This window comes from Anastrepha obliqua, chromosome 3, assembly GCF_027943255.1.
Source record: "Anastrepha obliqua isolate idAnaObli1 chromosome 3, idAnaObli1_1.0, whole genome shotgun sequence".
Lineage (NCBI taxonomy): Eukaryota > Metazoa > Arthropoda > Insecta > Diptera > Tephritidae > Anastrepha > Anastrepha obliqua.
In genome coordinates, this window is record NC_072894.1 from 114,696,996 (window position 1) to 114,711,694 (window position 14,699).

Below are 14,699 nucleotides of genomic sequence, written 5' to 3' on the forward strand. Positions count from 1 at the left end.
TTTATTGCGATCTGTTATTTAAACATTAAGCAATCTTTTTACTAAAAGCTATTTAGTTCATTTAAAAGAAAACAAAAACAAGTATAGAATAGGCCCAGTGGTGCAACCATTCACTATTTTATGATAAATAATAATTTGGACTAATTTATTAATATATGAGGCCTTTGTAAAATTTCTCTTGAATCTGGTAAAGGTTCCGGGATTTGCATTTATTCCTGTGACAAAAGGATTTGATTACGTTTGTGGTCCTGTGTTGTGTGATGTGGCATATTTTCTTATTTCTTCAATTATTGCGGTTACTTTGAGATCACAATGAATTTGATGATATAATAAGTGGCGATTGTGATATAATAAGCGGCGTTTGAGATCATTCTGAGGGCTTTCCACTGGAATCTTTGCGTATTTCAATGTTGGACTCAGCTGCAGTGCCCCAAAGTTGAATGCCATATGTTCATATCGGCTTCAAGATAGCTGAGTAAAGTGAGAGCTTACTTTAGAGAGAAACATGGGAATTTCGATGTAGTAACCAATTTAGGTTTCTAAGTTTTATTCCTAGACTCTTCCGTTTGGTGAAAACATGTGAGTTTGTTATCAAGATGCATGCCGAGATATTTTGAGACGTTAGTTTGGGGGTTGATTATATTAAATGGAGAAATAAGTTGTGGAAAAGCCCATTATATTTACCTATTATTACTTTGCACTTTTTACATTTTAATATTTTTTTTATAAATATTTTCCATTCTTTAACATACATTGTTTTAGATATTTTGTAAATAAAAAATTCTTTTTATGAAATCTATTATTTTTATTTTTAATATTTTTTTTAACCTATGCATGTATTTACATATGGGGATATGCGGGTTAGAATTTGTCTACGTTCACGGATGCCAGTAGTAAGAGGCGTTTAAAAGTTATATTTCAGTTTATTAGTTATGAACATTAACTCAACGCTAATAGGCTGAGCGAAATACGTATTGAAACGGCTTGGTGGCGAAGGGAATACTGCCATCATTGGTGCGTAAATTTATTGAGAAAGTTGGGCTTCGAGAATACTATGAACATGAATACAAAAAACATGATTTTGAGTGGTGGAAATATTAATTTAGAACGTAATGCGCTCCTGCTTTGTCCGTCTGTTTGTAAAGTATATCTAGTATAGTGCGGCTCACAAGTGTCAAATATGATTGACGTACAGCAACTTTTGCACAAATTATACCAGGTATATACCTATGAAGTGAGACTTTCAGCTATTAGTCCATAGATGTCGCTAGGAGTATTTTTAAACCTTGCCAAATGTCTTGTTTTTTTCGTCTGTCATCTGTCAACAATATTCAGTTCATTGTTTGTTACGCTTCATACAACAATGCATTTTTGTCGCTCTTAAAAATGTCGAAAAAATACGGTTTGCCGATATCGTTGATTTCCTGTTATCAATTGAAGTAAAACGCTTCTCCCGGTTCAAAAGGAAGTCTTGTTTGCATTGAATCGTTACGGGTGATGAAATATTAAATCCAGGTGAAACAGTTGACGGTGCACGCTACCAACGACAATTGGCCGATTTGAACAGCGCTATACACCGAAAACGCCCAGAATATGCCGATCGGCAACACAAAGTAATTTTTTTTAATGGCAATGCACCGCCACATGGCACAAGAGCGACCCGGGAATTGATGGAGACGTACGATTGGGAACCGCTGGTGCATGCGGCTTACTCACCAGACTTGGCGCCTTCCGATTATCATTTGCTTGCATCGATGGGCCACGCACTTTCCGAGCAGCGCATCAATTCTCACGAAGAATCCAAAAAATGGCTCGAGATTGGTTTGCGGCCAAAGACGGCCAATTTTTTTGGCGCGGTATTCACAAATTGCCTGAGACATGGGAAAAATGTGTCGCTAGCGATGGCTATTATTTTGAAGATTAAATTTATAACCATTTTTTGTTAATAAACGTTTGAAATCGAAAGAAAAATTCTCATTTCATAGGTATACGAGTACACCTGGTAAATCTCCTGATAGAGTGAATAATTTTGCGCCACGTTGTATATAGGGGTGGAGTGCAAATTTTCTCGAAATCCCTTTTGGCAAACCTATAGAAAGTTGGAAGTAAGAAAAACAAAGTTGCTTCATCGTATACTAGGGAGTGCTCCGACACCATTAATGTTGAAAAACGCAACCATTTGATTTTCACATCCCAAAATTATGTACTGTTTTATACTTTTTGTTGTTGTTAGTGCTAAAATTGATTTCCGAGCGTTTTCATATCCCCTAAAGTAACTCATAACGCTATATTGTTACTGATATAAATAATCGCCAGGATGTTGTTTTAAAATAAAAGAAATGGAGAAAAAAAAATAGATTATTTCAGGTTTCATTATTTTTATTCAGAATACGGCTCTTCACAATTATATATGAAAAAAGAGCAGCAATCAGTCGATTCATGAATGCCTAAATGTAGGTTGAGAACGTCGAGTTATCGATGCTGAAGACGATTCAGCAAAACTTTGTGCTAAAGCAGCAAAATTTTCAACAGAGCGTCCAGTTTTTGGTTTGACAGTCCTTTTTCTATCCTTGACATATATAACCAGTTTTTTGAAATTTTTTCACAAACCTTTGAATTGTCTACTAATTCGGACGATTATTTCCACCAAAAAAATGACGAATTTTGCAATACGTTGCTCCTAAAGATCGATCATTTTCATAATAATTAATTTGAATAATTTTAGCGCGGTGTTCCCGCGCATCAAATTACATTTGTCTACTTGACAAATACCAGAGATGATGACATAAAAAAGGTACCGTTTAGGAAGTTTTTGGTGACATCAAATGACTTTCAGTGAGGAATTTGCATTGTCGGTGATAAGATTTGTTGATTTATATTATTTTATATTTAAATTATTACTCTTATTATTTTACTTCAGTATTGCAGTTAAACAGCATAAAATATAAACATAAAACCTGAAATGTTTGTTGAAAGAAATTTATTCAGCTGTGTAAAATTTCATTTATTTTTCCTTGGGCCCTCAAAACGTTATCCAAAGGGTAAAATTTTGTGAATTTTATTAACTCTTATAAGGGCAGCATTTATTGCTATGCCATTACAATAAAAAAATAAAAATAAAAAACCATATGCTATCGCTCCACCTTAATGTATATATGTACATATTACAATTTCAATGCTTTCTCAGTTTATTCGTAAATATTTAGCGCATAAATGTTCATATTCTAATTACGTAGCTTTAAGTATAAACTAAATGCTCAACATAACACAAGTCCATAACTCCATTCCAGGAAGGGGTATGCAATGCAAAACACAAAACCAGTGAAAATAACACCAACATTTTGTTACAAACCTCATGGCAACGGGCGGGGAGAAAAGGGGGGGATAAAGCATTAAGCAAGAGTGAAAGTTTTAATGTTTCTCCAAATACGTTTCTGCTGGAGCTGGGGTCAATTTGTTTGGCAACTACGGAAAAACAACTAACTATACGGATACGGGGGTACGGGGTCGGGTGTGAGAGGGCATACACACTTTCTTGTGGATATTCACCGTTTAAGTAACGACCATAAGTAAGTTACTAGAGTTGGGTGTGAGGGAGGAGAATGAGGGGTGCGCATAAAATACCTGTATAGCGGAGGGTATTTTCATTTTCGAAATAATTTCATAAAATTTTAACCATAACAAATACAGCATAGCTTCCGTAAATTTTCTGTCTTTTTTAGTTTTTTTTATTTTTTTTTTCTGTTTTTTGCCTCGCTTGGCTTCTTGGACTGGTGCTGTTGTTGTATACAAATGAAACTCACATCGGGTATATGTTGTAGGTGATGGTGGGCTGCCGGCACCGCTCCTTGTAAATGTGCCCCTTTCAAGAGAGGATCCGTCAAACCTGAGATACCAGCGTGTAGGCCACCGGTGGCCAATGCCAGTGGAAATACTGGGCATGTCTATTATTCGTGTTGTTTTTTTTTTTGGTGTTTTTGGTGCATAAATGGTATTTTTTGTTCGTTTGATATTCATTGCCAATGTGCAGAAAGTCGAGGTGTGGCAACGCAGTTGCGGCAGTAGACGAATTTTGACGTTGGTAGTAGTAGTAGTAGTAGTAGTTGGTGGTAGTGGTGGTGAGTAGTAACGAGTAGTAGTAGCAGAAGTAATTACATTTGTTGTTGTTGTTGGTGAGTTAAACGATTTTCGATTTGGTTTTTGCACGAATTACAACAATAAGAAAAGAATATAAAGAAAATATGTGTTGTAATTAAAAGAGCTTGTTTGCCAGTATAAAGACACATAGTTTTTTAAAAATAGTTTTGTTTTTCGATTTTTTCTTGACTATCTAAGGGGTGGACGGGGCTCACAATTGTGAGAAAGGGTAAACAAATTAAACATAAAAAATGATTAGAAGAAGGTACGACAGATTAACATAACGGAAATTATTAAAAAAAATTATATATTTACTTAAGTCGGGTAACTAAAATTAAAATAAATTCTCTAAGTTAACAGTGGAAATGATACGAGTACGTATATTCGTGTTTTAATAATAAAAATGTCCCACAACATACTCGTATGTGGAGTAGGTGAGAGGCTGTCAAATAACGGGATTTTTTCCAAGCTATCATTAGAAAGAAAACAGTTTCAATGTAACAGATAAAGGTCGGAGGAAATTATACAATTTTCCTAGTTATAGTGCAGGAGATTGTCTCGTTTACTTTAACAGGCTATTACTGGGAAATCTTCCACCACAGAAAGAATGTGATAATCAGGATTGGTGAGGGAGTTGATGGTCGGTTGGTTGGTTTTCAATGTGAGAGAAACTACCCAGGTATGCAAACGAACAATTATACAATACAATAGTTTGGAGTCTTTAGAGAATTATATTCTAATTAGAAAATAGTGGGAAATTTTGTAACAAAGCTTTAGAATATGCGGTTTTCTACAGTTTCAGTTTTGAGACAGTATAAATGTACAGCGATTCGGGAGTGTAAATGAAAAATCGACATATTAAATTTTAGGAATTTCAGTTGTGGTTGGTTGTAAATAACGGCAGTTGAAAAAGGTAACGACTTCACACAAGAACATTTGTTAGATCCAGAGAGTTCATCAAAAAAAATTTTAGTAAATGTTGAGATTCAGTAAAAGCGGGAAATTCAATGTGAGATTTTTGTAGAATTATGGCTTTGCAAAAAATAGTGGTAAATTCTTAGGCTCAGTAAAGAAGGCAAATATGTTGGGGTATTTTTGTGGAAATCAAAAAGCGAAATTTTAATGAGGATTTTTCCGATGAAACGTAAAAATAACACTAAGAAGTAGATATTGAAAAGTAACGCGCTATCTCCCGCCAATTCTTTTTATTGCGAATTAATAATGGTGATTTGGAAACAATGGTAGCGCAATATGTTGGTCATAAGATTTTTAGGGAAAGGCAACCCGTTTCATCTATACTGAAAAGCATAAAGTCGAATGAAAATTTCCGCCGAAAAAAAGTATAATTATTTTAAATTGTAAAATTTATCTTGCCCGTCATCGTAGTTTAAGTTGGGGTAAAAATGGGAATTTTCTTCGAAATGCTCTTTCAAATATTAAGGACTGACCTCAAGCAGCAAACTCGAGTTCTAGAAGTGTAAAGTTAATTAAAAATCTTTTATATTGAAAAAATATAGGGATTTTTATGACGCCATAAATAACGGCAAATGATGTTTTTCGACTGGCTAAATCTGACTGATGTAAATTGGAAAATGTATAATTCGATACCTACATAGATTAGGAAATTATTTTTGCTGTTACAAAATATTGGGAAGTTTGCAGCAATAAAAAAGAGACGAGATTATCGCAAAATTGCGAATTTTATAAACGCTTGTTAGTAGCTGAAAGCTAGTTATGAAAAATATGTTATATTCGCAAAATACGGGGAAATTGTATGACGACACAAATAATGGGAAATGCTTAATGATCTTTTCTGACTCAATCCAAGCAAATTAAAAAATATGTGTCGATAGTCGACATAGAATAGGAATTTTTTTTGCAGAGGAATATTTTTAGTAAGCAACTGAAAGCGAGAAATATGGAATTTTAGATATTACAGGCGCTTGTTAGTAGTAAAAAGCTAATTTGACAAATATGTTATGTTTACAAAATATAGGGAAATTTGTTTCAGTTCGCGGCTGAATCCATATAAGCCAAGAATAGTTTGATATTGCATAAATATAGATAGCAATTCTTATAGCAGAAAAATATAGGGGAATTTTCTGTAATAAAAACGAAGTATTATAGTTTACGCGAGAAAGAAAAAAGCTACTTTGGGTATATAGGTGATTTTATGGAATTCTTTAAATTTCAAAAAAAGAAATATCACGTATGTAAGTAAATGAACGGAAATTTTTTATATTTATGTACTGGGAAAATTTCCCGAAGTTAATAGCAGAGAACTGCAGAAATGGTTGGGATATATATAGACAAAGCACAATTTTCTAAATGAGAGAAAGTTCTGGGAAGCATTTATCAAACGAGGTAGGACATTTTTTAATATACATATATTGGGAAATTACAACGTGGCAAAAGTTTTTGTTTGATGTGGCGAAGGCAATTTTTTAATATGGAAAAAGTACTAATGCCGAAAGTAAATTTTCGTAACTGAAACGAAATTTGTAGTGTATTATCTTTAAAGCCTATGTGGGGCTTTTTAGAGATGAAACGGGAATTTTTAGAATACAGCCTTACTACAGGTTTTGTTTTAGTTGCTTGGTGGTGCGTACAAGAACCAAGCCCTGGCGGCACAGAAGGACTTACCAAATATTCGGGAGGAGCAACACAATATGATTCAGAGCGAACGACTAAAAGCGAACCATCGAGGCATTAATGTAAGGGACACAATGTGGGAAAGAAATCGAATGGTATATAGGGTTAACGCAAGAGATACAAACAAACCTAACAGAGGTTATGATTGCGGTTAGCGACCCAAAGAGGATAGTCATGAGTAAGAGAACAGTACAAGGATAACTACCGGAATACACCACAAGTGAGAGACTGTTAAAAAAATGTCAGTTTATGTATGTATGTATGTATGTATGTATGCAGTATGTGTAAGTACATAGTTATGTCCAGGACGACTGGAAAAAAATTTCCTTCGGGATTGGCGTGTGTGTATGTGTAAGTAGTTAGGTCAAGGGCGACTGGAATAAAATTTCCTTCGGGATTTGCGTGTGGTGTGTGTGTGCTTGCTGTTTTGTCAAATTTCTAGTGGTGATGTGAGTGTATGTATGTACATAAAGTGGGAACTGCGTGTAAAATACTAGTACGGGAATTCATTGCTTTTGTTTTTTTGAAACTTTTAATACGATAAAGGCATGTTGAAAATATTGTAAAGAATTTGTATGGCTAGAGATGGTTTCAAAAGAAAAAATGGTTAATTTATTGTATAATATTTGAGAAGATTGCGAGTGAGGGCTCGGGCAGGCAAATATTGCATAACAATATTTTATTTTTAATTTTATTTGTATTTATTAATGCATATTTAAAGTTAACTATATTTTGGTGATAAAGTAAGATGTGGCTAAAGATGTTATAATTATTATTATTTTTTTTTTTTTAATTTTCATTAAGGTTTCGGGTACTAAGTATAGTTGACATTTAACAAAATCAACGCACAGTAAACATGGGAGCACCGTTCGAATATATGATACGAATATGTATTTATATTTATATATGTATATATATATATATATATATTTGTTTTTTGTTTGAGGATATTAAAGGGATCTCAATGAACGCGCTGCGTCTTGGTGGAGCAATGAGCAACTTACTAACAAAAAACTATAGGCACCTTTATAGGCAGGCTGTGGGCTGGATTGGTGGAGGTATGTAATTTTATATAAATATATAAATATTTTTTTTTTTTAGAATTTAAACGGTTCGTGATTTGGTGGTTTACTTTTAACATTTTTGCGCAAAAGTGGTAATTTCGTTTAAAGTTGATTTATATCAATTTGAGAAAAGGTGTAATTGAGGTACAAAACAATAAAACAAGTAGTGAGTGGGGAAGTTGTAGTAGTAAACAAAGTACACATACTTTCCAACTGCACACGAGCCCTCCTGCTAGCTAACGAAGAAGCAGTTCTTCAATGTATCAGTAGTTTTCAGATCAGTTTTCTGTTTATTAAATCAGTATTCAAGTTTCCCTGTGGACCCCGAACTAAGTAGACGAACGAGAGCAGAGCAGAGCAGAGTGAAGCGTTTCAAGTGTTGAATATCCTTCTTTTTCGGGGTTTTTTCTTTTTAGTGAACCAAGAGTGAACCCAACTAATTAAGTTGACGCGAAATATTTGCTTATTGGCATTCTCTCTCAACCAATCCTTGATACACACATATTCTGCGGTGGCATTTCAAAATATATTCAACTTTAAATTTTATTTTCGTATATTTTATGGATTAAGTAAAACCTCTAAAGCCTTTTTAACTTTTGACTCGACTCTTTTCTGTAACTTTTCTTTTCAGTCATGTATGTTGGTGAGACAGGCTCTTTGCTTTCTTACACTAGCGAGCGAGCGAGAACGAACGAACAAGCGACAAAGTGTAACGACGTTGAACTTATCCTAAGAGAAAGTGCAGAAAATATTAAACAAAATACAAAAAAGAAAAAAAGTATAAGTAATCAAAAATAGTCTTGCTTATTTTTGTTTTTTCAATTGTTTTTGTATTAAATACATAGCAAATTTGATTAGTTATTAGTGTCTAAAGATATTATTAGTGAAAAATAGAAGAGGGCGGTTGAAATTTTCTACACACTGAATGGGTTGTTTAGGGTAATCAAAATATGCCTGAGAAAAAAAGAATAGCGGCAAGAGCATGGATATAAAGGGTGATAAGGGGAGTAGAGTGTGGATTAAAAGCAATGCTGACATTTTTTTTTTCGCTCACAGCCCTATTTGGCTTCTGTCGTTTTTCTGCCTCAAGAATTTTTTGCCATTAGATTAGGTTACGTTAAGTTGAATTGTGTGGCTGACAGCCATCACATAGACCTGGTGGTTCTTAGTGTTACCAGATGGGACTGGACCCTTACGTTTCTTTGTAGTAGAAATCTTGTAATACGTCTGCATCTTTTGCGAATCTAAGTAAATTCTGAAGCTCTAACCTCGAGAGGCTTCTAACTTCTCATATTGTAGAGCTCCTAAGCATTTCAATCTGGTTCTAGCTAACGCAGGGCAAAAACATAGAAGGTGTTCTAACGTTTCCCTCTCTTCTAGTTCATGGCAAAATCTGCAGCTATCGCTGTTTGTAATTCCTATCTTGTATGCGCGTGCCGCTAGCAGGTTGTGGCCTGTCAGTATACCTACGATAGCTTTATTCCAGTACATGACTATTTCTTGGGTTAACTTATTCAACAGTAAAAATGATTGATGCGAATTATTAGATAACTTGTTCAAACTCGGCTGCCACTTGGAAGTTGGAAGCTGCAAGACAGACAATGGATTGAAATTTGGTTTTTGGGTATTCCATATGGTAGGTTATCGCGGCCCCCGTAGCCGAATGGGTTGGTGCGTGACTACCATTTGGAAGTACGGAGGTTGGAATCTTCGTACGTGAGACAATTTTTTTTTTTTTTAATGGCGGTAGCCTCTCGGCAGGAAATGGCTAACGTGAGAGTGTAGTTTTGCCACAAAAAAAGCTCCTCATAAAAAACTTTTTGCCGTTGTGTGTGAATACGTCTTAAATGGTCGTGCAGAATTCGGCTCCGAATCTCCCAAGCAGCCGAAGCTTCCATCACAATTTTCTTTTTCACCATAGTTAAAGAGCGAACCCTTTTGGGGCTGGGGTACGATACACTAGACAGGGCTAATTACCCGACATTCATCGGGAGACCATTACCACTTTCTTAAGTTTCCTACCCCCGAATGCCCTCATCGGAATCAACCACTACCCATTGCAGACGAAAAGCTTCAACTTCCCCGAGAGTCCCGCGTAACCTTGGCACAATTGCGTTCTGGATACAGTAGCAAGTTAAGCTGGGTCATTTTTGACCCTGCGAATACGAAACATATGTCCGGCACGTGAAGGCACCCCGCACAACACTAACCACCTTTTCACATGCCCCATCAAACCCACTCATCTAACATGCCTTTCCCTCTGGACCCAACCTGTCGAAACATCAAGTTTTCTGGGCCTACCGTTAGATGAACTAGACGAAGGCGACCAGTGATTTACACTATATTGACAGGGAAAAGTTACTGCTACAACAACAACAACAACAAACCCTCTTAATCTGTCATCCTTGTAAATACTACACGTGTGAGATGATCGGGTAAAATTTTGCTGCCGAGTATCGATGACGCGACAGCCGAAGTTACTCTCACAATTTTGCTTCGGATGGCCAGACTTTGTAAGCTATCATTCTTGATATGTAATTATTTCTGAGCTAGCTTTACCCCGACAGTCGGTTCTGGATTATATAAAGAAAAGGGTTGTTAAAACTTTATATGACAACAACAGAACCATTAGGTAAGTCGCCTTAACTCTATTACGCCCGTCGTCGTATTCATCGTCGTTCTTACTGCTCATTCTAGGATAATGGAACACCAGCACTTTTATTCAGTGAGAATTGTATATGAAGAGAGCGGGGAGCAGTAGAGCTTATGATGTTTCAATGTGAGGCTCTTGCCTGTCACGAGCAGTAGTCTCTGTAATCAGCATATGATGACAGAAATTCGCGAGAGAGACAATCAATTAAATATAAACTGTTATTTGAACTGTTTAGGCCCAAGTTCCTTGAAGTCTTTCATAGCTGATATCAGAATAATGCATAAGACTGTAGGGGATATCGAATTCCCGGCTCTTTTCTCGAAATTACTTACTGAAGATCTTGGAGTACACGATGATCATGAAAATACTTTTAAAAGTCCAAGCTGCCTCTTGCAGAAAATATGAAATGTGTTTCGCGTTGACTGCCTCGAGTTTAGCTTCCTTCGAACTATTTGAGCCTGAAGAGATATGTTGTTACCCCACAAGGTCACTGTCAGCTCATAATTGTGGGATTATAAGTGGTATTACAAAGCAGGTAATTGCTGTGAGATCTTCAGATCTTTTATAATTTTTCAGAAGATCATCAATTATTTCCTCTATAATTTACCAATTTACTTGCTACTTTTCGTTAAACCACTTTGTTTTAAGTGCAAACTCTTTGATCGAGCTGACGCTTAAATCCTTAAGATCAGCAGTATCGTTCAAGAACGATGAGCCAAAGTGTTTAAACCTACTGGAAAGCAATGCGACCCCTCTCCCTCTCCCTCCTCCTCATTCTTGCAGCTTCCCCAATAGTCGAAATGAGGTACATTCAATATTGGAGCATTTCGACCTAGGAGACAGTGGCCTATGATCAAAAAACAAGTAACAATAGATACGTTTTTCTTTGGCCGATTGAGTAGCGCCTTTAAACGCCTCACGTCTCATTCCGGCCACATTCTTTTTGTAGCGTTACATGTCAAAATATCACCCCATCTTGCGTCCACTGAAGTAACAAGGCGACTTATACCACGTAGTTTGTAGGTTGAGCGAGGCACACCTGCAATCTCCATATCAAGAGTGATGCGGGTAGTTGTGCCATCACTCGCTAGTTCGTCATAGACGGAACAACATCAAGACGCACGCCACGAATAAGAGCAGCAGCTCGCCCAAACACCTAACAGAAGTGTACGCGCCAATTATTTATTTATTTTTTATTCGTCATACAAAGTGAAGTCGAAAATAAACAAGAGCTCATCGGAATTATTCGTAAATTTATGAAAAATGAACCGAAATCATCGTTGAAAATCATGATCACATTTTAACTGATCATTTGCGCTTGCGAAAGGTCTGTGCACGTTTTATTCCGCTCTAAAACTCTAAAAATTGCTCAGAATTCATCATTCGAAATACCTCATTAAAGAGGCGAGAAAAGACGAGAACTTCATTTACAACATTGTAACTGGTGATGAAATGTGGTGTTTCCAACATGAACCTGAAATTAAGCGTCAAAGTGCCGAATGGAAGGCTCCAGATGAGCCCCCACTCAAAAAATCGCCTTTGGAGAGGTCAAAAATCAAGTTGATACTCATTTCTTTTTATTATTCCAAGGGAATTGTCTATAAGGAGTTCGTGCCAATGGGCCAAACCGTCAATGCAATTTTCTATCTTGGCGTTTTGAAGAGCTTGTTGCATCGCGTTCGTCGAATTCGCCTTGAATATCGCGAAACAGGAAGCAGGCGCTTATTGTTCATGATAATTCACCATCTCACCGATCCACTCTTGTGACTGATTTTCGCCTGATATGGCTCTCTGTGAGTTTTACCTATTCGAAAATTGCATTTGGCCAAGAAAGGAAAACGTTTTGCGTCCGTAGAGGCCAACCAAAAGGCTTGTACCCACATCTTGAAAGACATTCCGGTAAATGGCCTAAAACACTCTTTCGCAAAGCTTTTTGATCGCGCAAAACAGTGTATCGAGACCAGAGGGGACTATTTTGAATAAATAAATTCGAAGTTATCAGAACAAAGCTCCTGTCGTCTCTATTTTAGCACAGCCTTGTTTATTTTGGACTTCACCTTGTAGTTTCATAAAAGTTTTGCAAGTGGAGTATGCTCGAGTTACTTGGCCTTCTTGGACGGCATAGGCCGCTGAATAGTGCCAAATGATATGGTAATCTTAGGAAATTTATTGAAAATTTCCACGGAAGCTTTTACAAATGCATTACCATTAAATTTGATTGCAAATTTGTGGAATCTCAAAAATTCATGTTTAAATTTGTTTTTGCCTAAGCGTTGCAATCTTCATTATTCAATTGTCAGTATTGCTTTTACGAATTCGGGCAATTGGTTTGTTAATATGGGCTTCAAAATTGCTTAGGTTGAATATTAAAAGATAAATTGTTTTTTTTTTATCTTTCTTTTATATTCCAATAGCAAAAGGGTTACACACACACTTATGAAAAACTAAAAAGTGCTTTCCACTCAATAATTCTATTACTCACTTTCATATACATTTTTTTCTTTACTTGAGGTGATCAAATTAAATTTAAGGCACTAAAAAACTAAGGTAATTTGTATGTGGTTAGAGAGCGGCGGTGGAAATAAGCAAAAACGTTAAAGAAATAAATTTAGAAATGGTGAAAGAAAAAAGATCAAGCGCAAATAATTTATAATACACATGGACATAAGACTTTAGAGAAAGGAGCGGGGCGGCGCGGAGCAGAACAAAGTGTTTCGAAAAGAGTAGACAATAGTTTAGTGGAGAGCAACATGGAGCGGAGCGGAGAAATATATTTTTATAAGTATTTTATAAACGTATGGTAGCAAAAATTGTGGAAATCTGTGAATATGTATGTCGAAAATATATATACTTGTATATATATATATGTTTGTAAGTAAGTATGTGTATAAATAAATATGCAAAGCACAAACTTAGTTGACAAAGTAAATTTGTAAAGGACAAATAAGGAGCAAAAATGTAATAAAAGGCAACTGTGGAGCGCAATAAACAGTAAAGATTTAGAAGTAGAAGTAGAAGAAGAAGAATAAAATGGAAAATAAGAGTGGGTATTTATTTACTAAGAAAATACATAGACGACTAAAAATTTAATTTTATTTATAAGCGCCGCTGACGGCAGAGGCTGTTTAGCCTCCATACTTGGGCCAAAAAGAGTAAAAGCGCGCGTCAGTAAACGCCAAAAACACAAAAAAAAACAAGAAAAAAACGAAAACTGAAAGAAATTTGGAAATGGAAAAGAAAACTAAACTAGTGGAAGGCGAATAAAGGCAGCGAATGGCATATGCCACAGCACGTACATACATATGTACATGCATGCGTATGTATGTATGCTTGTGCTTGAGGAGCGTCTAACTTAAATAAATGCATAAGTTTTAAGTATAAGTAGAAAGGATAATTGTAAATATGTAAATGTATATGTATGTGTGTAACACAGGCACAATACACCAATGCCACAATACACACACACACACAGACCTCAACACACGCTTCACTTAACTCATCCACTAATTGGCAATGGGTAAACTGTGCGGCATGAAGCTGCAGTCGCAGTGGCAAGTCTGTGTGTGCGCGCGCGTGTGTGTGTGTAGTCACATAGTTATAAGCTCAGGTGTTTAATTGCATATATGTATGTATATGTATGTGTTATTTTGTAAGATATCTTCTACACCTATGCAGATGTGTAGGTGTGTGTGTGTGTATTTATGGTTAGTTTACCTCTTGTGCGGGTACAGCATAGTTGCCTTGTATGGTATAGGCTTGTCCGTTTGCCAAAATGACTGGTCCAGATACTTGCGGTTTTGGCCGATACGGTATGGTAGCTCCCCTTGGTGGTGACTGTTTCGTTGAATGAATTGAAAATTTGTAGGTTACAAAACATGGTAAATTTAATTAAACTAAGCAAAGTGCATTTATGCACATACACATACACACACATACATGCTCTTAGCCTAGCATACATGCATGATTGTGTGTGTGTGTGTGTGTCATTGAATTAAGCCAGCACTTTAATTCAATACTCACCTCCAGCATAACGAGACAAATCTGATAGATACATTGAGTTATTTGCTCGGCAGTGCCGCTCAAAGTGACGGCTCGCTCTGTTGAATTTGGCAACATTTCGCTGGCAACCTGAATCGAACAGCCAGTGGATTGACGTATCTCCTTGATTTTTGAGCCACTTTTGCCTACACAAA

The 14,699-nt window shown here is 36.2% G+C and overlaps 1 protein-coding gene across 12 annotated transcripts in view; it reads right to left on the reverse strand.

Annotated features, from left to right (window-relative positions):
- LOC129240155 (poly(rC)-binding protein 3) overlaps window positions 1-14,699 on the reverse strand; it is a 165,963-nt gene that overhangs the window by 31,231 nt on the left and 120,033 nt on the right. For 7 of the 12 annotated variants that reach the window (XM_054875731.1, XM_054875724.1, XM_054875722.1 and 4 more), the window contains 3 exons: window positions 14,527-14,690; window positions 14,221-14,340; window positions 3,804-3,944 (listed from right to left, as the gene is read on the reverse strand). In XM_054875731.1, coding sequence (XP_054731706.1) covers window positions 3,804-3,944; window positions 14,221-14,340; window positions 14,527-14,690 — 425 coding nt within the window. The remainder of the gene's footprint in view (window positions 1-3,803; window positions 3,945-14,220; window positions 14,341-14,526; window positions 14,691-14,699) is intronic. The other 5 variants (XM_054875733.1, XM_054875732.1, XM_054875730.1 and 2 more) reach the window with 1 other exon arrangement.